This window comes from Pecten maximus, chromosome 3, assembly GCF_902652985.1.
Source record: "Pecten maximus chromosome 3, xPecMax1.1, whole genome shotgun sequence".
Taxonomy (NCBI): Eukaryota; Metazoa; Mollusca; class Bivalvia; order Pectinida; family Pectinidae; genus Pecten; species Pecten maximus.
Genome location: NC_047017.1, coordinates 2,890,247 through 2,916,305, shown reverse-complemented (window position 1 = coordinate 2,916,305; position 26,059 = coordinate 2,890,247). Strand labels below are relative to the sequence as shown.

The window sequence follows — 26,059 nt, the reverse complement described above, 5'->3', positions numbered from 1 at the left end:
CATACCTGGTGTATCTTACTATAGTGATACAGCCAGTTGTATTACATACCTGATAAATCTTACTATAGTGATACAGGCAGTTTTATTACATACCTGATAAATCTTACTATAGTGATACAGACAGTTTTATTACATACCTGGTGTATCTTACTATAGTGATACAGCCAGTTGTATTACATACCTGATAATCTTACTATAGTGATACAGCCAGTTTTATTACATACCTGATAATCTTACTATAGTGATACAACCAGTTTTATTACATACCTGGTGAATCTTACTATAGTGATACAGGCAGTTTTATTACATACCTGGTGAATCTTACTATAGTGATTCAGCCAGTTTTATTACATACCTGGTGTATCTTACTATAGTGATACAGCCAGTTTTATTGCATACCTGGTGAATCTTACTATAGTGATACAGCCAGTTTTATTACATACCTGATAAATCTTACTATAGTGATACAGACAGTTTTATTACATACCTGATAAATCTTACTATAGTGATACAGACAGTTTTATTACATACCTGGTGAATCTTACTAAAGTGATACAGCCAGTTTTATTACATACCTGATAATCTTACTATAGTGATACAGCCAGTTTTATTACATACCTGGTGTATCTTACTATAGTGATACAGACAGTTTATTAGGCTGGTGAATCTTACTATAGTGATACAGCCAGTTTTATTACATACCTGATAATCTTACTATAGTGATACAGCCAGTTTTATTACATACCTGGTGTATCTTACTATAGTGATACAGACAGTTTATTAGGCTGGTGAATCTTACTATAGTGATACAGGCAGTTTTATTACATACCTGATAATCTTACTATAGTGATACAGCCAGTTTTATTACATACCTGGTGAATCTTACTATAGTGATACAGACAGTTTTATTACATACCTGGTGAATCTTACTATAGTGATACAGGCAGTTTTATTACATACCTGGTGAATCTAACTATAGTGATACAGACAGTTTTATTACATACCTGGTGAATTTCACTATAGTGATACAGGCAGTTTTATTACATACCTGGTGAATCTTACTATAGTGATACAGGCAGTTTTATTACATACCTGGTGAATCTTACTATAGTCTCTGCTATTATTGATAATTGATTTGAATGATTAATATTAACAGAGACCTATATACTACTATATAGGTCTCTGATATTAATAAATGCCAATTTTTCCCAAGCAATAATTTATTAAGGTTCTTGGAACGGGCCTAATTAATGAATATTGTTGTGCAAGCAAGCTGGACTTAACGTTAAAAGACTGACTACTTCACTTCGACTTCTAATAGCTAATTTGATAAAAGGGACTAGCTTTATATTCGTCGCTACCTGCTCATCCCGAATGCCGTTCCGTTTACATACATTTCGAAATGTGTAAATCTGCGGTCCGTTCATAAATTTTCTGTAATTTCTACCTTCCTCTGGAATTATTCTCATCATTCACGGCCGATTCAGAGGGGTTCCGAGTTCCTTACTTCCGGGTGATGCAGAATGGCAGATGCCGCTAAATATCAGAAATTAGCGTCGGAATATGCCAAGGTTTGTGGACATTGTTTAACAATACCGATTGCAGTTGGTATATTTCTTACAAAGCATGTTTATGTTACATAAATGTGTTCTATTGAGCTTTGTTTGATTGTTTTCTGATGAGGGAACATACGAATCATCTTAACAAAAAAAACGCCCACCGTCACACCACCCGATATCATTATGAGATAAAAAGAGAAAGTGAAGCATACATTCAACAGCAGAGTATTTGGATCAATGTATATTACTGTTATATCAAATACTACATATACCAACAAGGTACCATATGATAGAAAGCCATATATCTTACTGTCCATTGGTGGTCAAATACAAAATACTATTTATTAGATGACAATGTACAAAGTAGAATCGGTCTCACTTTCAGAATCGATAATCGGAAACTCTAAATCCATTATCGATTATACACAGTTTTCTAAATTAAGCACAGAATTGCCCCTTTTTAGAAAATATATTTACTTCATATCTTAACCTGCTTTGTTATCAATATTTCCATGTGCACAAACGAAGTATTTAAATTATTTTTAACGGTTGTTAATATATTTAAATTACCTTAATCACTTGGAAACGACTAATGAATATATCAATAAAATATATTATCAACTACTTCTTGGTTCGTTAACATTACAAAAATACATGAAGCCAAAGATTTACGAACACTTTAAGAAATTTCCAAGCAATTGTCTTTACAAAATCATCTTTGATGATTGATTTCATTTCATTTTCGACTAATTTTCTGTCATCGGCCCACCACTTATATATATTGATATACACTTACAGTGATATTGTTGTCTTCTATGTGTAGCTTCGCGCTATGGGGAAATTCCCTTTGTATTTACAAATGAGTGCACAATGTTAAAAAAGGAACATAAAGTACTTGACCATGCCTAACATTACAGCTATCTTGTCGGTATGTTCCCATTACACAGGTTTGTAATTACATATGTAAACAAATGTTTGTTCATCTCCTTTCTAAATTTTGATAAACTCCAGTGAAATGCCATTTTATATCGAAATTTGATATATTTCAGTAAGTATTTGTCATTTCAGAAACTATGAATTAAATGTTGACATACTCATGCATACTCAGCTGATACTATAGAAATAACATATATACCGTACATGCATATATACTTTATTGTTTAAGATATTGAATGTTTAAGATTAAAAAACAATATAATGTTTTGCTGTCAAGAATTACATCACATATCCTGTACAGGGCATACCGTTTCAAGCAAATCTTTTGAAAATAACACTTATGCTTTGTTTTACAAATACATTGTTTTATTTGTTTTCCAGTTAAAAGCTCAGATACCGGTATTGAAGAAGGCTTACCTGGATGAGCAGGGCACTAGTAATGATTATAAGGTAAACTAGTGGCTGATTCATAACGAAAATAACTTAAAATATGATGCTACCCAAAATGAAATGTTTATATTGGATGCAGCATTTTGATTAGGAAAAAGCGTGAAAACCTTTTTGAAATGAAGAAAATGTTATAAAATTTAGACTGTTATACTGACTAATATAATGCTGAGGCATTTTGGTTACTTTTGTTTGTACTTGGCTACAAACGTTAAAATAAAAATAAGAAATAGTTTTGACTATATGCAAGTATAATAAAAAAGTGTGATACATGTGTATCAAGACTTAAGTCATACATGTGTATCAAGTCAAACATGTGTATCAATTTTAATTGATTTTCTTGTTATCACTAGGAACAAATCAAAGCTAAGGATCAGGCGCTGCGGAAATGTGAACAGGAAATCGACAGTTTATCATTCAGAAACCAACAACTGTCCAAGCGTGTACTTTTCCTCCAGGAAGAACTTGATACTATAGAGGCATCAAAGAAAAAGAAGGTGAAATGGTCTTTTTGAATGTGACTGGTTATATATGTAAAGCATATTCAGGGCTCAAAGAGGATATTTTTACCAGGTGGTTATTTGGCTACCAAGTCATAAAATCTAGACGCCAATTAGAAAAGTTTAGTCGCCAAAGTACCAAAGTTTTCTTAACTTTAAAAAAAAATTCTTTAGTTCAGTAGAAAATTTCTTGGTAATTTTTTTCAATTGTGAACATAATTTAAGCATTGACTTCAAACCCTTGAAAGATTAACCAAATCGCAAATTTGCACAATTTTTTTGGTGGCCATGCAGGCGCATTATAGGTCAATAACTGGTCCCCAATGGTGAATTTAAGGTGCCATGGCCACTAAAATAGGCTCCACTTTGAGCCCTGATATTGTTTGCTTTACTTATATACATTACCTTTAGCTACAGATAAAGTTCACAACTATGTTAAAGTGGTCACATGATAAACATTTCCTTATTATCGAAGATCACCAAGAACAAGCGTTCTTATATGATCATGTTGTATAGTACTTGTTTATCATAAATAGGCCTCAAGATGGTTTTCAAGGATATCTCTAATGTGTTACATGAACTCCTATAGAACTCAAATCATAGCTTTCCACTAATCTGTTGAAAAGTAGCATGTTATTTCCATGACACCATATTCCGACCTTGAATGTCAAGGTCACAGCAATAGGTTGAAGGTCAATACATCAAAGGTCAAGACATAAGGTTCAGTTAAGTGTTTTGAAGTTTGTATGAAATAGAAATCAATTGTTTTGATGTTTAGATATTTGGGAGATCAAAGGTAAGTAAAGAGTGGTGCTTTTTAAGGATGATGATATTAACAAGTATACTATTTTGAAATTATAACCTGTTTTCTGAATGAAAAACTCAATGATATTAAATGCTAATTTTAACATGATTATCTTTGAATGTCTGAAGGGTATACGTATATTCACATAAACTGATATTTACAGCATCTGGTGAAACCGCTAGTCAGTTCAGTGGCGTAGCTAGGCGAAAATTATATGGATGCTTCATAGACTTTTATCTGTCTTTGTCTCTCGTTTTTTTTCTTTATCTGTTTTTTTTTTTTTTTTTTTTTTCGGAATCAATTGTTGAAGCTTTGATATACAAGCATACTTGGTAGTTATGCCACTGTAGTACATTACAGATCAACTTAAAAATAATAATATATATATTATATATTAAATATTTCTCTCGGTACAACAATGACAGGAAGAATGCCGATATGATGCAGTGGTATAAGCTGTTGGTATTTCTGGCTAGGCGATTAGGTGCCGTAGATCATGAGTTCGAGGCCCGGTCAGAGCACGAGTAAAAAAGTTGTCTTCCTTTGTCATTTGTGTTACTATGTTATATATAATATATATTAAATATATATATAAAGAAAAAGGAAAATTCGACAACATGTCTTTAGTACTTTCATTGCATCTTGGCAATTCTTCAGACTGTGTATACAATAGAAGGTATTGTGACGTCATTGGTGACAACGTCACTTCCATAGAGGTGTTAATAAACATTTGCTTCCTATTGGAGTCGAACTCACGATCCTATAATTGAAAGATGGACCACGTTACCAATGCAGCCACTGCGGCCGCATTTAAACGATAAAATTTAATAATCCTATTTAAAAAACTATGTTACTCACATTATAAAAAACACTGTAACGAATAAATTTTAGATCAAAGTAAAAATTCAAGATACCCTTACTGATGTTGAGATGCTCATCTTCTTATATACACTGGTATATATACATAATAAATTAAACCGATTAACAGTGCTGTTTAAACGAGGTATTAAATTATATTATATCAAATTTTTTAATATACATGTATATCCAAGATATATCTAAGATCCAAATGTGATATCTAATAACTGCGGAAACTGAAATTTATATTAATCTAGATGTTAAGAACAGTGTATAATTTTCAATATATGTAACTATATTCCTGGCTAGTATCAAAGACTCAATTCTCCTTTTAAACTTGGCAATTCACAAGTCACTATGCTTTATAGAAATGTTGGTATGGATTAGATAGGTTTTTGAGTAAAATGTTGACATGCGTTTTACATTATATCAGTTTTAGAGTCAGTTTGCTAGTTCTGAAGAAAGAATTATATGATATATAAGCTTGCTTTTATATAATCATCTGGGCCCGGTTGTTCAAAGGGTGATTAGGCTTATCACGATTTAACAACAATTTTAAAATCCTGATAAAATCATTTCCGGCGAAATGAACTTAACAAAATTTCATGACACAGTAACACTTGTCATTCTCTTCCTTCCTGCCTTTTTTAAGACATGCACACAATCAGGTTTTGAAGTAAAGGAGAAATGAGATATTCACTGATCAAGTGATTGAGCTAATCACCTTTTGAACATGCAACACGGCCCTGATGGTACATGTGTAGTTATTTTTGTGCAAAAAACATTATTTTCACAGAATATTTTATCAAACTTTGATCCACAACTTGTTTCCATATAATTTGTGTCAACGATTATGATATGAGTTTATTTATATGACAAAACAAACAAACAAAAACATTAATTGTTTATCTGAACTTTAGCAGATTTAAAAAAAATTATTACAGTTAAAAGTCTATCAATAAATTCACTTGTTCTAGATATATAGATAAATACATAATTGATGTATCGATGAATTATGTGTTTTTCAAATTGCTATCAAGTTTCGTGTGAGGATAGAAAAATGATCATGAAAATATAGAATCTTTGCCCTAGAGAGTTATAACCTGAAAAAAATTATGGCCTGTTTTACAATTTCCACCAAAGTACATCCACTTCAAACTTCCTTAAAAATTTGACAATTAAAACCATTGAAATATTGTTACATCACCCTCTCTATCTACATATATCAATTTATTTCCTTCCTGTTATCATAGGAAATGATAGTTTTCTCACGGTCACAGGGATAATAACTTCCTAGTCTGTACCAGGATTTTTAAGTTGATGTTTCAAGATTTGTATCACAAATCCATCCTAACTTCAAGTACAAGTTATATCTATATCTCCGGAGTTGAATTTATATGGGGCCACGGTGGCAGAGTGGTTAAGGTGTCCCGACACTTTATCACTAGCCCTCCACCTCTGGGTTGCGAGTTCAAAACATACGTGGGACAGTTGCCAGGTACTGATCGTAGGCCGGTGGTTTTTCTCCAGGTACTCTGGCTTTTCTCTACCTCCAAAACCTGGCACATCCTTATGACCATGCTTGTCAACTCAACATATTTAGGATGGAAACTCCAGATATTTTAACTTAATTTGCTAATTTATTTAAAGGGATATTCTGAACAAGTTGGAAAATTCTCCAACTGTCTTTTAAGAACTCTTTCTAATGACTTTTAAAGCTTCTGTCAGCATCAAAATACATGTAGCTATCCTGTAGTCATTTTGGATGAGAGAAATGGGTGGAATTACTCTTGGCTAATATGAAAATAGTCTAAATTGTACACTGGGGGATCCTGAACCGAAGAATCACTGGACCATAGATTTTATATGAAGTATTGGGTAAAATCCACATGTGTACATTTTTCACTTTTCGTTTTTGCTGGGATCAAAATTTCATTGCTTTGGTAAGGTTTATTTCTTGTCGATTTTAAAATGTACTCATATTTCACACGATGAAGGCTGATGATGGCCTTTTTTGTTCGTTGTTGTGTGATGTGTGTTGTGCTTTAACCATTTCACATGAACACGATATCTTAAGTAAATACGAACAGATTTCATGAAACTTAGTATGCAGCCTTATATCAATAGGATCGTGGATAAGCTTAATAATTGGACTGATTTAGTTGTAACTGACAGACTTATGGCTCCTTGTATTTTAATTGCCTTTGGATCTTTGGAACATAATAACTTGAGTAAATTTGAATTAATTTTCTTATAAAACTTGGTATGAGTTCAGCAATGGGATTGCTTTGATTGTAATTTACAGAGTTATGGCCCTTTACACTTTTATTACTATTTGACATTGTTAGCATAATTTCAGTGAATATAAATGGATTTCGATGACATTTGGTATGCTGTGAACTTTATATCAAATTGTAAGATCTTAAACAACTTCCTAATTGGGGCTGATCTGATTATAATAGTTATGGCCCTTTACAATTTAGGTCTATGGTCATGATATTGCATGGGCAAGCAGCATGTTTGGATAAATTAATTCAGGTCATTAACCTTGGCCTATTCCCAAGGTCAGAGGGATCAAATATGTTAAATCTTAGTTTAAAAGCAGGGTCATGATATTGGGCAAGTAGCATTCTGGAATAAATTAATTCAGGTGATTAATTTTATAACCTTGGCCTATTCCCAAGGTCACATGGGTCAAATATGTTAAATTGTAGTTCAAAAGCAAAACTCATCTAGCAGTACATATATCAGAACTCAGGTGACCGATAAGGCCCCATGGGCCTCTTGTTTAATTGCAGAATAGAAATGCTGAAACAACAGCAGCAACACCTGTGCCTACTTCGCCGGGGGTCTACAGTGAGGAACTCTTCAGTAAGATTCAGGAGAACGAGAGGTTACATAAACAGGTAGGTCGACCTCTGTGTTAACACTCCCACCCATTCATAGATTCATAAGTAAGGAGGCCACAGTAAAGTTTTGTATCTATCTGAATATAAGCCTAAAGGGCAACATATACATTGTACCTCAAAAGTCTGAGGGATGGGCTACATCGCAAAGTTACGGGTGATGTGGCTTAGTGGTTTCAGGTATTTCTTGCCTTGGCAGTTTGAAAGTTTGTGGTGAATTTCTGTTTGATGTAGTGGTTTGCATGTTCCTTACCTGTGATAAGTACATGGTTGTACAAATCTTTCTTATGTTTGTCTGGCCTTACTGACCTCTGACCTTCTGACAATTTTAAAACAGGTAGACGACAGTAATCGTAAATATCAGTCGCGGATACAGGAGTTAGAGACAAAACTGGAGTTTTTTGAGAAGGAATGTAACCAGCATCAACAGGTACTCCAGTCTACACTACAGAAGAGTAAGGACCAGATAGATAGACTGCAGCAGGAAAAAGCCATGGTCGAGGTGAGTACAGATAGAGGGAAGGAGGGAAAACCGATAGAGGGAAGGAGGGAGTAAGGTAGAGGGAAGGAGGGAAAACAGATAGAGGGAAAAAGGGAGTACAGATAGAGGGAAGGAGGGAAAACAGATAGAGGGAAGGAGGGAGTACAGATAGAGGGAAGGAGAGAGTAAAGATAGAGGGAAAAAGGGAGTACAGATAGAGGGAAGGAGGGAAAACAGATAGAGGGAAAACAGATAGAGGGAAGGAGAGAGTAAAGATAGAGGGAAGGAGGGAGTAAAGATAGAGGGAAGGAGGGAGTACAGATTGAGGGAAGGAGGGAAAACAGATAGAGGGGAGGAGGGAAAACAGATAGAGGGAAGGAGGGAGTAAAGATAGAGGGAAGGAGGGAGTACAGATAGAGGGAAGGAGGGAGTAAAGATAGAGGGAAGGAGGGAAAACAGATAGAGGGAAAACAGATAGAGGGAAGGAGGGAAAACAGATAGAGGGAAGAAGAGAGTAAAGATAGAGGGAAGGAGGGAGTAAAGATAAAGGGAAGGAGGGAGTACAGATAGAGGGAAGGAGGGAGTAAAGATAGAGGGAAGGAGGGAAAACAGATAGAGGGAAAACAGATAGAGGGAAGGAGAGAGTAAAGATAGAGGGAAGGAGGGAGTAAAGATAGAGGGGAAGGAGGGAAAACAGATAGAGGGAAGGAGGGAAAACAGATAGAGGGAAGGAGGGAAAACAGATAGAGGGAAGGAGAGAGTAAAGATAGAGGGAAGGAGGGAAAACAGATAGAGGGAAAACAGAAAGAGGGAAGGAGAGAGTAAAGATAGAGGGAAGGAGGGAGTAAAGATAGAGGGAAGGAGGGAGTACAGATAGAGGGAAGGAGGGAAAACAGATAGAGGGAAGGAGGGAAAACAGATAGAGGGAAGGAGAGAGTAAAGATAGAGGGAAGGAGGGAAAACAGATAGAGGGGAGGAGGGAAAACAGAAAGAGGGAAGGAGAGAGTAAAGATAGAGGGAAGGAGGGAGTAAAGATAGAGGGAAGGAGGGAGTACAGATAGAGGGAAGGAGGGAAAACAGATAGAGGGAAAACAGATAGAGGGAAGGAGAGAAAACAGATAGAGGGAAGGAGGGAGTAAAGATAGAGGGAAGGAGGGAGTACAGATAGAGGGAAGGAGGGAAAACAGATAGAGGGGAGGAGGGAAAACAGATAGAGTGAAGGAGAGAGTAAAGATAGAGGGAAGGAGAGAAGTATTGACTATACCTTAGTTATAGGTAATTTCTTATAGAGAAGGCAAACTAAACTGTAGGTGATGAGTGTTGATAGAAAGATAGAGTTAGAGATAAACAAACTAGTGTTATTGATGAAGTGGATAGAGAGGTGGAGGGAGGGATAAACAAACAAGTGTTAATGATAAGTGTGGATAGAGAGAGGGTGGGAGGAAAAATAACTAGTGTTATAGGTAAGTAGATAGAGAGAAGGAGGGAGGGGAAAAACTAGTGTTAGTAGGGAGTGGATAGAGAGAAAGAGGGAGGGGAACAAACTTATGTTAGTGGTGAGTGGATAGACAGAAGGAAGGAGGGATAAACAAACTGCAGTGTTAGTGGTGATTGGATAGAGAGAAAGAGGGAGGGATAAACAGACTAGTGTTAGTGGTGATTGGATAGAGAGAAAGAGGGAGGGATAAACAGACTAGTGTTAGTGGTGATTGGATAGAGAGAAGGAGGGAGGAATAAACGAACTACGGTGTTAGTGGTGATTGGCTAGAGAGAAGAAGGGAGGGATAAACAAACTAGTGTTAGTGGTGATTGGATAGAGAGAAGGAGGGAGGGATAAACAAACTACAGTGTTAGTGGTGATTGGATAGAGAGAAGGAGGGAGGGATAAACAAACTACGGTGTTAGTGGTGATTGGATAGAGAGAAGAAGGGAGGGATAAACAAACTACAGTGTGAGTTGATAGAGAGAAGGAGGGAGGGATAAACAAACTACAGTGTTAGTGGTGATTGGATAGAGAGAAGGAGGGAGGGATAAACAAACTACAGTGTTAGTGGTGATTGGATAGAGAGAAGGAAGGAGGGATTTATACAAACTACGGTGTTAGTGGTGATTGGATAGAGAGAAGAAGGGAGGGATAAACAAACTACAGTGTGAGTTGATAGAGAGAAGGATGGAGGGATAAACAAACTAGTGTTAGTGGTGATTGGATAGAGAGAAGGAGGGAGGGATAAACAAACTACAGTGTTAGTGGTGATTGGATAGAGAGAAGGAGGGAGGGATAAACAAACTACGGTGTTAGTGGTGAGTGGATAGAGAGAAGGGAGGGATAAACAAACTACAGTGTTAGTGGTGATTGGATAGAGAGAAAGAGGGAGGGATAAACAAACTACAGTGTGAGTTGATAGAGAGAAGGAGGGAGGGATAAACAAACTACAGTGTTAGTGGTGATTGGATAGAGAGAAGGAGGGAGGGATAAACAAACTACAGTGTTAGTGGTGAGTGGATGGAGAGAAGGATTGAGGGTTAAACAAACTAGTGTTAATGGTGAGTGGATGGAGAGAAAGAGGGAGGGATAAACGGACTACAGTATTAGTGGTGATTAGTGTGGAAGAGAGTAAGAAACAGTTCTGTACGTGTGAGTATAAAATACTATTAGCCCACAACTGTTGATAAACAATGAATACCAAGGTGTGTTGATATTGTACAATGCTGCTGTTGTTTCAGTATCCATGATGCTATTTATTCTGGTCTACTTCAGGTTAAACTGCAGAAACTAGAGTCTGATGTGAAAAGTTACCGATCGAGAGCTGAATTGTCGTAAGTCACATCTATATTGCACTTATATCAGCATGAATGCCAGCAGCAATTGATGTTAGAAAAGTCTACTCTGTAATACATGTGTAATGCTTAAAGATAATTTTCTCGTATTTGTTGTCAGAATATGTACAGGATTCATAGACACAAGCATGGTTAGTATCAAGACAAATGTTTATCTTTCTTTTTCATATTTGTTCAGAAATATTAAATGTCAGATATGAAATAGTATTTTCATGGATTTAAACATCGTCAGAAACTCACAAGTCTCTCCTCTGATGTTTGTCACAAAAAAGCTCACATGAGTTAATGCTCATTGGTATTAGTTATCAGATGAAGTTTCTTGTATATTGAATCTTTGGTTACAAAATAAACCAGACAAAAACCACTTAAGGTAAATATATAGCTGTATACACTTTTACTGAAATATTTCACCTATTATTTTCACAGTGAGGAAAAACTCGACATTGTCCAGTCACGCCTTCAAGATGACCTACAACAGGCTCGAAAAATTATTGCTGACAAACTACCATTCATAGATACAAGTAAGAAATTTCAGTGCAGATTCTCGAAAATAATACTAGGAATAATAATAATTAAAAAAAAATGAAATAAAAAACAACATACTGTAATTTGGAATTTTAATAAAAAAAAATTTGCAGAAATTAATTAATCCAGTATGTAAAAAAAATTGATAATGTTTGTAACTTTAACTGATGATACATGTATAAACATACACATATTTATTTGATACACATATTTATTTGATACACATATTTATTTGATACACGTATTTATTTGATACACATATTTATTTGATACACGTATTTATTTGATACACGTATTTGATACACGTATTTATTTGATACACGTATTTATTTGATACACATATTTATTTGATACACATATTTATTTGATACACATATTTATTTGATACACGTATTTATTTGATACACATATTTATTTGATACACGTATTTATTTGATACACATATTTATTTGATACACGTATTTATTTGATACACATATTTATTTGATATACATATTTATTTGATACACATATTTATTTGATATACATATTCATTTGATACACATATTTATTTGATACACATATTTATTTGATACACATATTTATTTGATACACATATTTTATTTGATACACATATTTATTTGATACACATATTTTATTTGATACACATATTTATTTGATACACATATTTTATTTGATACACATATTTATTTGATACACGTATTTATTTGATACACGTATTTATTTGATACACATATTTATTTGATACACGTATTTATTTGATACACATATTTATTTGATACACATATTTATTTGATACACGTATTTATTTGATATACATATTTATTTGATACACATATTTATTTGATACACATATTTATTTGATACACATATTTATTTGATACACATATTTATTTTCTAGTAGCCATTCATATGACCATGTTGATAGGACGTTAGACAATACAAAACCAAACCAAACATATTTCTGGTGGAAAAAGACTTTAAAATATTAAAATAAATGATGTTAAAATAATTCTAATTAATTAGGACATTAATGATTTACTGAGTGTTTGTATTAAAGTTCTGTCTATTGGAAGCTTTAGGGCCAAGAGATATTGATCCATTATGTTTTAGAAAATCTTAATTATAATTGGTCTTTAAAAATATCTAAAAACACATCCATTAAAAACATTGAACTCTGTACTTACTAGATCACGCATTCTGTGGTTAATTAAAATTTTATTTATTTATTTGTTTATTTATTTCTACAGGGCACAGAGATTTAAATTGTTTGAACCTGCCTACACACGATAGAAAACACCAGCTACGAGCACGAGAACTTGTGAACCAATCAGTGAACCACCTGTCAGAACTTGTTCAGGCTCTGTCGAACTTCTACACCTACTCTGAACAGAGGTCCAAGATATACCCCAATGATGGCACCAATGAGCCTCTCAGTCCCGTCAACCTAATGGTAGGTGTATTTAATACTGATATATATTTGTGTAACTTTTAGATGCATCAGGGGTTTAGTGATAATTGTTAAAATACTTAATTTAGGCTGTCTTTCATTTTAGCGGTTTTTGTGCTGGAACCATTGCGCTAATTGCATTTTTTTTATACCATATCTCTAGCAGATAATGAGAAGGTGCATGTGCACCCATTCATCAATACATTAATCTGTTAAAATTTGGCAACATGCTAAAATGTTATTGCTCCAAAATTCGAGAGATTTCATAGGCATGGTAGGATACATAAAACATATGGATGTTGTCACATTTTTCTGGATTGTTTTTGGGGTTTGAACCTCTTGATACAAGTTATTTAAGAAGTCCTGCTATGAAAAATCTACTGTTCATATTAGAGAAGTATATACCTTGTACCCAAGTTTTCCTAACAGACTCTGGCCTAACTACAGAGATTTATGCATTCCATCACATAATTCATCTTGGGAATTCTAAACTGCTGTGAGAAATAAATTGACCTTCAAACAATTGCCATTGTTCTTTTGATTTAAATTTACATGATTAGATAAATAAAACGTAATTTTCGGAAAATTACGGAGGCTAAGATTAATATGATTGAGTAACTAGTAGTTTGTCCTTATATTTGCAGTATTGTAGATATCTGCATGAGAATGTGAGCTACCTGCGTCCCTGTGAACAAGCTCTGCGGTCATTCCTGGCTACCCTGAATGAGGATTCCTTAACAACACTAGTAAGTAAGGTCTACAAAAACATTAGCTGTTACCACGAAATCATTATATTATCTTGATATAGTTTCCACAAGATCATTACATTATCGTGATAGTTACCACAAGATCATAACATTATGTTGATAGTTACCACAAAATCATTATATTATCGTGATAGTTACCACAAAATCATTACATTATCGTGATAGTTACCACAAAATCATTACATTATCGTAATAGTTACCACAAAATCATTACATTATCGTGATAGTTACCACAAAATCATTACATTATCGTAATAGTTACCACAAAATCATTACATTATCGTAATAGTTACCACAAAATTATTACATTATCGTGATAGTTACCACAAAATCATTACATTATCTTGATAGTTACCACAAGATCATTACATTATCGTAATAGTTACCACAAAATTATTATATTATCTTGATATTTACCACAAAGTCATTACATTATCGTTATAGTTACCACAAAATCATTATATTATCGTAATAGTGGCCACAAAATCATTACATTATCGTGATAGTTACCACAAAATCATTATATTATCGTGATATAGTTACCACAAAATAATTATATTATCTTGATAGTGGCCACAAGATCATTACATTATCGTAATAGTTACCACAAAATCATTACATTATCGTTATAGTTACCACAAAATCATTATATTATCGTAATAGTGGCCACAAAATCATTACATTATCGTGATAGTTACCACAAAATCATTATATTATCGTGATATAGTTACCACAAAATAATTATATTATCTTGATAGTGGCCACAAGATCATTACATTATCTTGATAGTTACCACAAGATCATTACATTATCATGATAGTTACCACAATATCATTACATTATCATGATAGTTACCACAAGATCATTACATTATCTTGATATAGTTTCCACAAGATCATTACATTATATTAAATTTACCACAAATTCATTACATATATATCTTACTTAGGTCAATGTCATATTATAGCAATGCATATTTCATGTGTGACAGAAATGATCACTGTAAGTTCATTGTATTGTAATGCCATCTATTTGATTGCAACAAAAAAGTGTAGCCAGTCATGAAGCTGTTAATGCATTTTTTGTTTCAGGAAACTGCAACAGATTTATTGACATTTTCGAGGAATTTTAGATATCTCGTTGCATACATGAACAAACTTTTGCCGTACCAGCTGGCTAGGTATGTACTTTGATAACACGGCCATAGAGGGTTAAATCCTAGTTCTTACACCAGGCGACCTTTTTCCATATTAACCCTCTACAAAAAGATTAATTCCCTATTCAATGTTGATCTTGTCCTTTATCTTAGAAATATTAAATGTAATATTTGATTTTATTGCATTTTTGCCAGTGAAATATAGAGATTTATCAAACTAATAAAACTTATATTTTCACTGCAGCAATGAGCATTGAAAATATAAGAAGTTTTTCAGTGAAAATATAAGTTTTCTGTTTTTGACCAATCAGAGCGGACCTTTGTATTCACCTCGTTTAAACTTGTCGATTTTTCCAATCGAAGCGGAGATAGAGAAACTGGCTATTTTGCTGTATTTCTGAAATATTCTGACTAGTTTTTGGACTTAATACTCACTTGACGTTAGCTATTCATGCACAGATTCTCCGATAATAACAGAAAACACTTAAATTGCGCTGATCAGTCCTTTCAAAATGGCGCCATCAAGTTGACATAGAGTAACGTCACAAAAAGATGACGTCATTACTGATTCCCGCACTTTTTTGACTATTAATTCTTGTATGTTTTTAATTTTGTTTTTAAGTTTATGAAATGCAATAAAAAGAAAATTGAATGTTTTCCCGTTAAATGTAACATATATTTCACTCGTATGACAGAACATTTTGATATTTTTCACTCGTACTTCACACTCGTGAAAATATCGATATTCTGTCATACTCGTGAAATATATGTTATATTAAATGGGAAACCATTCAATATCCTCTATATAATATTTTGTTATTTAATCAATTCACTCTGATTAGAGAGAACAACGCTTTTGAATTCTGTTATAACAGATTCCTTATTCAATCATTGAGCCACTTTCTGCTGATACAGCTAAATTATACGTTTGATTTCAAAATAATTATGGTGGTGAGATAAGTAAAGCATAACTTTTTACAGTCATGAGTTGTGATCTGTCGGACATCAAGCTTGAAATATAGATTTTAGCAAAATGACTACTTTAGTAGTTATTGAGAAGTAAGTAGCAACAATATCCAAATCTTAAAATCCAAAATGGTAGTTAGCAGCCATCTTGAATATCAAATCATGTTGAAAATGTAAGTCAAGTAGATATATTTTGTGTTTTTCTTAAGGGGGTATCCTGTATTATGCTTGGTGGCAGCCTTTGTGATGTGAAAAAAATATTCCCCCTAATACTTTTAATAAATTTTTGTTTTTTGTTTTGTTTTTTGAGAAGTAATATTTAATATTGCTACTTTTACAGTATAGAGGAAGAATGCGCTTTGTCTTCCTGTACCTCAACATTGGAGGGTAAAAACATGGACCTTCATCGATCTCTCAAGCATCTCACTTCAGTGTTCAACAAATTAGATACCTACATCGCTCTACTAGCTACTCAAAGTAAGAAATGAACCTCTCGTATCGCTGTCATTGAAATTAGATACACAGAAGACCTTTCCCAGGTACAGAAGGTTCCCTAACATACCAGCTTTATAAACCAATTGTTAAGTTTTGTTCGATCAGACATCATACAAGCTAAAATGGGAAATGTGTGTCAAGTTGAAGTTTTTTGTATCTCCATGAAACGGAAATGGAATTTAAGACTGTTTTTGTTTGACATTGCTGTTGCAAGGATATTGAACTCTGAAAAAAAACAATGTAAGGTTCTCTTCATCACATTACTAATATTATTTGTGATATTATTTTAGAAGATGTCATATTTTTAGGCAGGAAAAAATGTGATTCTGTTCCTCTTTTGTATCATAAAAAGTCCATGTGACACTATGAAGTTCATGAAGAGATTACTATTAAGACAAATTGGAACCTTCATCCAATCACAGCTTTGCTAGTTGTTAGCTTTTCCAATACTTGATTTTTCAAAATACGAATTACCTTTGAATAAATGTAAGATAAAAAAAAAATTTGTGTCAGACTTTTTATTAGCATTTTAGCATTTATATAAAATGATTTGTAAAAAACCTTAATGGTTTTTTTTATGTATATGTATATGTAGTAACCTGTTTAATTCTGTACAAAACTTAAAACATTCTGTTTTCCATTGTCAGGTCAGAATCACTGCCAGTATCCACACCAAAACCATTTCTCATTCTTTGTGTCCTTGTCAAAGGTGCTACAGGATTTAGACACTTCAGTCAGAGGTAATGGATGACTTACCTCCCCTGGACGAGAAAGTACTGAGTTTACTGTTGTTTGTGCTCACTGTGAATTAGCATAACAGAAGTTAAGATGAAAATAACCACCCTCAATTGATTGAATTTTAGAATGTGCATGACAGATGCTGAAAAAGTTGTCCGTTCCCATTTTGTAAAAAAAAAATAAAAAAAAAATAAATTAAAAAAAACAAAAATCAGCTATTCTATTGATTTCTATGGTAACAGACATATTTTTTTTTTTGCCAAGCCAGTAATTTTAAAAGCTCTTTTAATACATGATGCTAGTCCAGTAATTGTGTTCTTGTTGGTGATGTTACACATGAATATGATCAAAGGACTAAAATAAAATTTTCCATCTTTCACAAAGTTCTTGTTATTATGATACATTTAAATATCTTTTAATGCGACATTTCTTTTTTCAGATGTATCAAAACATTACAATTCCAAAGTGTCTCTAGAACACCAGTTACCCACGGCAACACAAAAACTTAAGACAACAGATGAATGTATTGTATCATCGCTCATTTCCATGGTAACCTGTACAGGGAAGGTAAGTTCCTTTGACAACACACCATTTGATATAAACCTCATATTTTATTGGAATGATAAGTAAAAGATGAAGACATTGGTTTGTGTTTCTCGAGAAGCTGGGAAATGGGCCAGTTCATGCTGTCATGGTTGTGTCGGTGGCCGAGACACTTTTCCCTAATTGCTCTGGATGACATGCAAAGGACCTCCAGTATGTTGTTCAGTGAGGTAGTCACCAACTACTACAAGGAGACCCCGCCTCTAAATTACTATGGCTGTTCATGGGGCGGTAAACCCAGCAAACAAACACTCAAAATTCATTGTTATTTTCCTTAGATTTTAATTTTCATTTTCTGGTATTTTTTAATGTAGTGGGATGTTCTTTTTCCTTAGATTACATTTTAACAGACCATTTACAGTACATACCTCAAACTGTGCATGCAAATGTCTCCTGGTTAAAGTTTCATAGAATAATTCTGGACATTTTTCTCCTCAGATTTCGGCATTCTTTTCGGTGAATGTTGACTTCTTCAAGGAAAACCCTGGTTACAGAACTCGTGGCAGTAGTATAGGGACCGACACTGCTGTGGACGGACCTCGATCTGGCCCGGCGACAGTCTGCTTCAGACAGAAGGCATCCACTTACCTGTCACAACTGTCCGGGGTGAGCAAAGCTTTGTGGCCTTTTGTTTCATGTATTATATTGAGTGCCAATACTTGGTGATAAATAATAATGATTTACTTATATCCTTCTGTAAGATGTGTGTCCATTCCTAGGAATTTTAAGTGGTGATACTGAGGACTTTCGTGTAAAAAGTTTTCCTGTTACAGCCGTGCCCGGAGACTGTTCCTCATAGAGTGGCAGTGCAGAACAGAAAAGTGTTACTCAGCTCGACAGAGAGTCGAGAGGGGTTATCGAAACAAGTAAGTAGTTGAGAAGGGCTATCGAAACAAGTTAGTAGTCGAGAGGGGCTATCGAAACAAGTAAGTAGTCGAGAGGGGTTATCGAAACAGGTAAGTAGTCGAGACAGGCTCTCGAAACAAGTTAGTAGTCGAGGGGGCCTATCGAAACAAGTAAGTAATCGAGAGGGGTTATCGAAACAAGTAAGTAGTCGAGAGGGGCTATCGAAACAAGTAAGTAGTCGAGAGGGGCTATCGAAACAAGTAAGTAGTCGAGAGGGGCTATCGAAACAAGTAAGTAGTCGAGGGGGCTATCGAAACAAGTAAGTAGTCGAGACGGGCTCTCGAAACAAGTTAGTAGTCGAGGGGGCTATCGAAACAAGTAAGTAGTCGAGACGGGCTCTCGAAACAAGTTAGTAGTCGAGGGGGCCTATCAAAACAAGTAAGTTGTCGAGAGGAGTTATCAAAACAAGTTTGTTGTTGAGAGGGGTCATTAAAACAAGTAAGAAGCAGTTACTTGCTTCCCATATGATCGAGAGGTATTTGAGTCAGTTATGTTACAGCTGTTTAATTCATTCAGTGTTATATGTTGAAATGTTTATTTAGACTAATTAATATACATACATGATTTGATATCGCAACTAGTTTGTTAATCTATTAGTAATAAAAAAATAAGGAATTACCCATATTAAAAATAGAACATGCTAGGGTACGTACTATGTGGAAATAGATCATACACAGACCACATATGGATATGTTAGGATCTTATAAAATTCGAATTGACAAGAGTAACTTACTCGTGGAAATTTACAGTATCCTTACAGTAATATCCTGTATTTGGACAATAACCACTGCTGTAACAGTACTACAGGATTTGGTTACACCATTGAGTTGTCTCCCCTAGACTGTACACTTCAATATTAATGAATTTCAACTAAAAGAATATTTTAACATTTTTTTTTTTATTAAATTTGTACTCTAAAATAATATCTAACATTATATTAAAAGTAAAAAAAAATTTTATGTTTTAATTACAAGTGTATATTTACTTCAATTAAAAGTTTCTTTCAAATCATGTTTGATAATTATAAAATTTGAACTTATAATTTTAATTATTTATCAATGAAAGGTTCTGATGATTACAAAGAAGCAGGTATAATTTTATATATACATATGGCAGAGTGTGTCATTTAATAATGCTGTAACCATTAAAAATAATGCTGTAACAATTTAATAATACTGTAACCATTTAATAATACTGTAACCATTTAATGATACTGTAACCATTGAATAATACTGTAACCATTTAATAATACTGTAACCATTTAATAATACTGTAACCATTTAATAATGCTGTAACCATTTAATAATACTGTAACCATTTAATAATACTGTAACCATTGAGTAATACTGTAACCATTTAATAATACTGTAACCATTGAGTAATACTGTAACCATTTAATAATACTGTCACCATTTAATAATACTGTAACCATTTAATAATACTGTCACCATTTAATAATACTGTAACCATTTAATAATGCTGTAACCATTTAATAATACTGTAACCATCAAATAATACTGTAACCATTTAATAATACTGTCACCATTTAATAATACTGTCACCATTAAATAATACTGTAACCATTTAATAATACTGTCACCATTAAATAATACTGTAACCATTTAATAATACTGTAACCATTTAATAATACTGTAACCATTGAATAATACTGTAACCATTTAATAATACTGTAACCATTTAATAATGCTGTAACCATTAAATAATACTGTAACCATTTAATAATACTGTAACCATTTAATAATACTGTCACCATTAAATAATACTGTAACCATTTAATAATACTGTAACCATTTAATAATACTGTAACCATTGAGTAATACTGTAACCATTTAATAATACTGTAACCATTTAATAATACTGTCACCATTAAATAATACTGTAACCATTTAATAATACTGTAACCATTAAATAATACTGTAACCATTTAATAATACTGTAACCATTAAATAATACTGTAACCATTTAATAATACTGTAACCATTTAATAATACTGTAACCATTGAATAATACTGTAACCATTTAATAATACTGTAACCATTTACATATTTTCTGTGGTGACAGCTGACGACTGCCCAGACCCGAGTCAATAAGCTGGAACAGGAGAAGGAACACTGGATGTTGGAACTCCAACTTTTACAGATAAAACATGACAAGGAAACCGAGGTGGGCGACTGCAATAAGAAAACAGAAATAAAAGCTAGAAAAAAAACAAAAAAAACCCATTTCTTATACATGTATTTATATGTATGAATCTAAACACGAACTTGCTGCCTGTCCTTGGCAGATTCATTTTATATGATGTGTATGTTTGAATTGGAAAATGAAACGGCAGCTCAAGAGTTAATTGTGTAGGACTTCTTCGTGTTAAAATGACTGATTTGTATTAAGAGATGTTCCATCACTTGTTTCAGAAAGTGCAGAAGCTAGAGAAAGAGCTAGCGAGTAGGCTTGCCTCTGGGGCTATGAAGGACTCTATAGAGGATAACATTAGCAAAGAGCCAAGTTCTCGGACCTCGTCGTTAGACGCTGTCATACCTCAGAATCCTGAAGCCAAGGCTGCTATGGTAACACTTTTCTATACTTTACTTGTACAAATAAGTGTACGGATTGAATTTAGATAAACCCTCTCATTGTGTAGAAAAAAAATATTGTACACAGTTTTACTTTTTAGTTTAATGTTGGAGAGTTGTTAATATTTTCTATTCATGTAAAGGCTTATATCAGTTCATTTATTTTTCAGTTTGGGAAATTGGACATGGTGTCAGCTGGTTCCAGTGATGCAGAAACAAGGGAAGTCCTAATTAAGAACCATTTCACCAACAGAATCAATGATCAGGCGCTACAACTGCAGCTTGTGGAGAGCAAAGCTGTCAACTTTCACTCAGAGGTAAGGTCAAATGTCAAGGTCATTTAAAATCAGAGGTAAGGTCAAATGTCAAGGTCATTTTAACTCAACAGTAAGGTCAAAGGTCAAGGTCATTTTAACTTAGCATTATGGTCAAATGTCAAGGTCATTTTAACTCAGCGGTAAGGTCAATCATCAAACATCAAGGTCATTTTCACTCAGAGGTAATCAAGGTCTTTTTTACTGGGAGGTCAAGTCAAATGTCAAGGTCAGAAGTTTGTGGTTCACGATAATGTATTTGGGGCAGCCTTTGAGTCTGGGTCAAAGGTGCCTGCACATTCAGGTCATAGGTCAGACAGGTAGGTTTAATGTTCAGTTAGGATCAGATATAAAGCTGTGTGTTACTTTCAAATGTTTGACAATTATGTCAAGAAGCAATTAAAGCTCATTATGAAATAATCAGAATGGGAAACAAATACATGTTTTAATATCATGAAATCACCCATCTTTGTTACTTAAACAATGTTAGGGGTTGACACACCGAAAAAATTTAGTCGGCACAATAATGTCAGGTAATAAATCGGCTGACCAGTGGCCTCTTATGTTATTGGAGTACCGTCTTGTGTTATTTCTTTCTTGGGATGCAAAAATATCTGTCCCCTGCATTTATTGCGATGGCTATCTCCGAATTTCTTTCCATAAATTATAGATCCTACAGATTCATTTATTACATCTGACAAATTGTTTAGGAAGATATTCAGTATAATTTAAGATAACATTTATATGAATTATTTTTTACAGGTGCGTGCGTTACACAAACAATTACAGATCGCGGACAAATCCAAAACCCGGTGTGAAGAGGAGCTAAAAGATTCCTCACAACATCTCGCTCAACTGAGGGTGAGTGGCCAGGAGTTAGCATATATAGGATACTTATAAAAATGAAAACATATATTCTATGATAATGGAGAGTAATCTGTCTATATTTCACAGAAAAAATTAAAAATAATTATAAACTACAACTTAAATTTATTTATCAATACTTCCAGTATGATAAACTTTTCAAAAAATCGCTTGACCCAGGGCCTGTTGGTTTATGTGGACAAACTGGTTCGTCAGTTCTTAAATGTAATATTTCAAACATATATCTTGACAGACCTGCAAATGTTGATACAGGCCTTGGAAGTCTTTGTCGAGGCTCATATGAAAACAATATAAAATCACCAGGTCCATCTTTATTTCATAAACGAACAGCACCGGTCGAACTAGGCCAACCGTTTGGACCGCAAAAACGAAAACGGCCCCAGGGTAGCAGTATTCCATTTTCAACAACATTTCTCGGGCCACTTCATGAATATCGTGAGAATTTTAGATACATTTCTGATGATGACATTTTTCCAGGATGAGTTGCAGACAACAACAAAAAGTTATGAGGGCCAGCTTAGTATGATGAGCGAGCACTTAGCCAGCATGAACGAAAAACTGGCTCAGCAAAAAGATGAAATCGATGACTTAAAGTCACAGAAAGTACAACAACCTAAGGTATGTTCTAGTATTGGCGGTGGCAACAGTTATGGCGGTATTGTATTGTTTAACAGCCAATCAACAATTTTTAGTCATTTAGGGCTAATGCTATGGTGGTTCACGGGTAGTAACTTCAAAAAGCTGGGTCTCTATTTATCAAATGGACTGGAAATATTGAAAATGTTGATGTTTATGACAACCTGTTAGGATGAGGGAAAATATGCCTGCAGAATCTCACTGCATGATGTAAGAGGCAATTTATTGTCCCCCCCCCCCCCCCCCCCCCCCCCCTCCCTCCCTCCCTCCCTCCCTCTTAATATCACCCTGACTGTTGTGAGGTCTTTAAACAGCTAACCCATACCTTGTAATAAGCCTACAAATGTCTGATGTCGTTCAAGAAAAATGCCTATAAATATACCCTGCAATAAATCTTACGACTATTGTTACTGTTGGTCCTAGGCCTATTACAGGATAAATGGTATTTAAAAGATCGCAAAAATATATAAAGCAGGTTTCCTAATCATAACAAAATCTCTTTATTTTATCAGCTTGTTTAACGTATTGTATTTTTTCCTTATTTTCAGGAGAAGAAGAAATTCAGAAAATGATGAAAACTTTATTACTCTGCAGGAGGCTGCCATAATAGAATTCAAAAATGACAAAGGTTTCTGTGGAGGCTGACTTTCTGTGATCAAAAAGCCAGAAAATGTTTTCTCCGTTGTGTTCAACATATTAAAAAAAAAAATGAAAACTAGTCCATTCTCCACTTTATTGATATAAGAATCACATTTTTTTATTTTAAGTATACCAGTAGCATTAACTGCAAACACATGGAATGTACATGCCATTGTGGTCCGTAATGTTAATTAGTTTGTGAAGTTTCAAGGGTGGTAGGTATACGAGGTTTGTAGTAAGGGAACAATCGCCTATTGTTTAAGTTGTACAATTACATTGATTTTAATGACTATTGTGTTGTATGGATTACAAACGAGTTGGAAAACAATTGTCGGAGTATTTTGTTTTTATCTTCTAGCTGTAACATTTATTTCCTAAATGGGCATTTGGATATCATTTAAAAAAAAATGCATAATGGTGCTTTGAATACATTATTACGTGAATACCTGAGTTATAGCACTAATTTTATAAACATTATCAGATTTGAATATTTCCTGAGGTTCCAGACAAGAAATTTGGATCCACGACTCCTTAAATGAATGGATGGCTTTATGTCACAAAATGTAAAAGATTTTACGAACAATTGCAAAAATGTTGTTGGGTAACTGTGAATATAAACACAGTGTTAGTATTAAACTGTATGGAAGCATGTATTTGGATTTGTTAATTCGTTACTCAGACAGATGTTGCTATACAAATGTACCTTTGTCTGAGGTGATTACCTGGGTATTGTCAATTAAGCATTTGGTATATATTTTGGTTTCATTTGAATATACCAGTGTTTTGCATGGAATTTCAATCGAGTTCTATTAGTAACAAAGATAGTAATTTTCAAAAGTTGACTAGTCCTACATAAAAAAAAACTTGAGTATATGGCTCAATATCAATCTGTGTCGGCATAATTGAAATATAAAAAAAAAGTTGATTTCTGTCTGTTTTAGAAATAGTTGATGTAAATCTGTTAAGAATGCAGTGTATATGTTGGTATGTTAGTCCGAGATTCCTCTGGCCCTGACACCAGGCTTGGACATTCTGACCACTACATATTTGGTAGGCCCAGAGGAAACTCCTGCAATTCGTATGTGCATTAGACCACCATTAAATATGCTTGCAAAAACTTCTGGTTGCCAAAGCAAACTTTTTCGCTGGGCATAAGTCTCAGGGTAGAGCAACCGAAAGCCAATTCTCTTTATAAATCTGTCTGTACCTCTGGTCAGTTTAATTTAACAGGGGGTGTGGATGGATGGTTTTGTTACGGCACGAACACCACCTGGTCGTGTGGAGAAACTCTTTTATTTATGAAAGTTTTACCTTGAAATGGTATCTGTGATATGTATCGTATATACCAATAAAATACATTTAAAGCTGTTTATGTTGCTGTGTTACTTATTACCACCTATATAACAATCACTCTATTATAGGTTTTCGTTATTACTAGCCAAAGTTTCCTCTAGCAAAAAAAAACCTTACACCATGTCTGGTGTAGGGGCCCTACACCGGATCTAGACATGGTGTCAGGGCCAGAGGAAACTTGGGCTAGGTTATTACAGCTTTGAGCAAATAGGAAGACAGATATGATATTAAGTCATACAAATGACTTGGACACACATCGGTAGGTGACTTTATCAAATGATCATGACAGTTGCTTCGTCCGTGGTCCAGCCGTCCATCATCTGTCCATGAGGAATTTGTTGTTTTGATTATTATAATGGCCGGCAGACGGCCATGAAAAGATCAAATTTGCATATAGAGAAAATAAAGATCAAAATTTGGTTGGTACCATACGATCTTTATGTATTAGGGTCTTGTCATTTGGTGGATATTGTGTAACATTCATATTAACGACTATTCCCACCTCACTTTAATCAAAATTACACATATCACAAACGTTATCGGATTGAAGAATTCAACACTTGTGAATAGCGCCATTATGAATAATAATTAAGTAATGGAGACAATATACGTAAAATAATTAATCAAACTTTGTATCCATAACTGTTTAGTTCTTTTACGACTCGTTAGTGATGTTAGGGACATCATACAACTGTTTCGTTTGGA

The 26,059-nt window shown here is 34.0% G+C and overlaps 1 protein-coding gene across 2 annotated transcripts; it reads left to right on the top strand.

Annotated features, from left to right (window-relative positions):
* The first annotated feature begins 1,474 nt into the window (after positions 1 to 1,474).
* Positions 1,475 to 25,369, top strand: LOC117322958 (protein phosphatase 1 regulatory subunit 21-like). Of its 2 annotated transcripts, XM_033877928.1 has the most exons (22): positions 1,475 to 1,571; positions 2,877 to 2,945; positions 3,296 to 3,439; positions 4,221 to 4,238; positions 7,904 to 8,011; positions 8,349 to 8,513; positions 11,251 to 11,309; positions 11,757 to 11,851; positions 13,106 to 13,308; positions 13,950 to 14,051; positions 15,164 to 15,252; positions 16,535 to 16,671; positions 17,337 to 17,429; positions 17,867 to 17,994; positions 18,469 to 18,636; positions 18,804 to 18,896; positions 21,019 to 21,120; positions 21,369 to 21,521; positions 21,698 to 21,844; positions 22,604 to 22,702; positions 23,204 to 23,344; positions 23,911 to 25,369. In XM_033877928.1, the coding sequence occupies exons 1-22, from the start codon at positions 1,524 to 1,526 to the stop codon at positions 23,932 to 23,934; spliced, it is 2,385 nt and encodes a 794-aa protein (XP_033733819.1). In that variant the 5' UTR covers positions 1,475 to 1,523; the 3' UTR covers positions 23,935 to 25,369. The 2 variants fall into 2 exon arrangements, with proteins under 2 accessions (XP_033733819.1, XP_033733820.1); XM_033877929.1 differs by lacking the exon at positions 4,221 to 4,238 and having other exon boundaries at positions 23,911 to 24,018.
* The last annotated feature ends 690 nt before the right edge of the window (positions 25,370 to 26,059 follow it).

Bases quoted from the DNA above. Each gene is read 5' to 3' on its own strand.
- LOC117322958 (XM_033877928.1), top strand. From the start codon at position 1,524: ATGGCAGATGCCGCTAAATATCAGAAATTAGCGTCGGAATATGCCAAG. The intron at 21,121-21,368 runs GTGGGCGACTGC...CACTTGTTTCAG, and splicing joins AACATGACAAGGAAACCGAG to AAAGTGCAGAAGCTAGAGAA. The intron at 21,522-21,697 runs GTAACACTTTTC...TTTATTTTTCAG, and splicing joins CTGAAGCCAAGGCTGCTATG to TTTGGGAAATTGGACATGGT.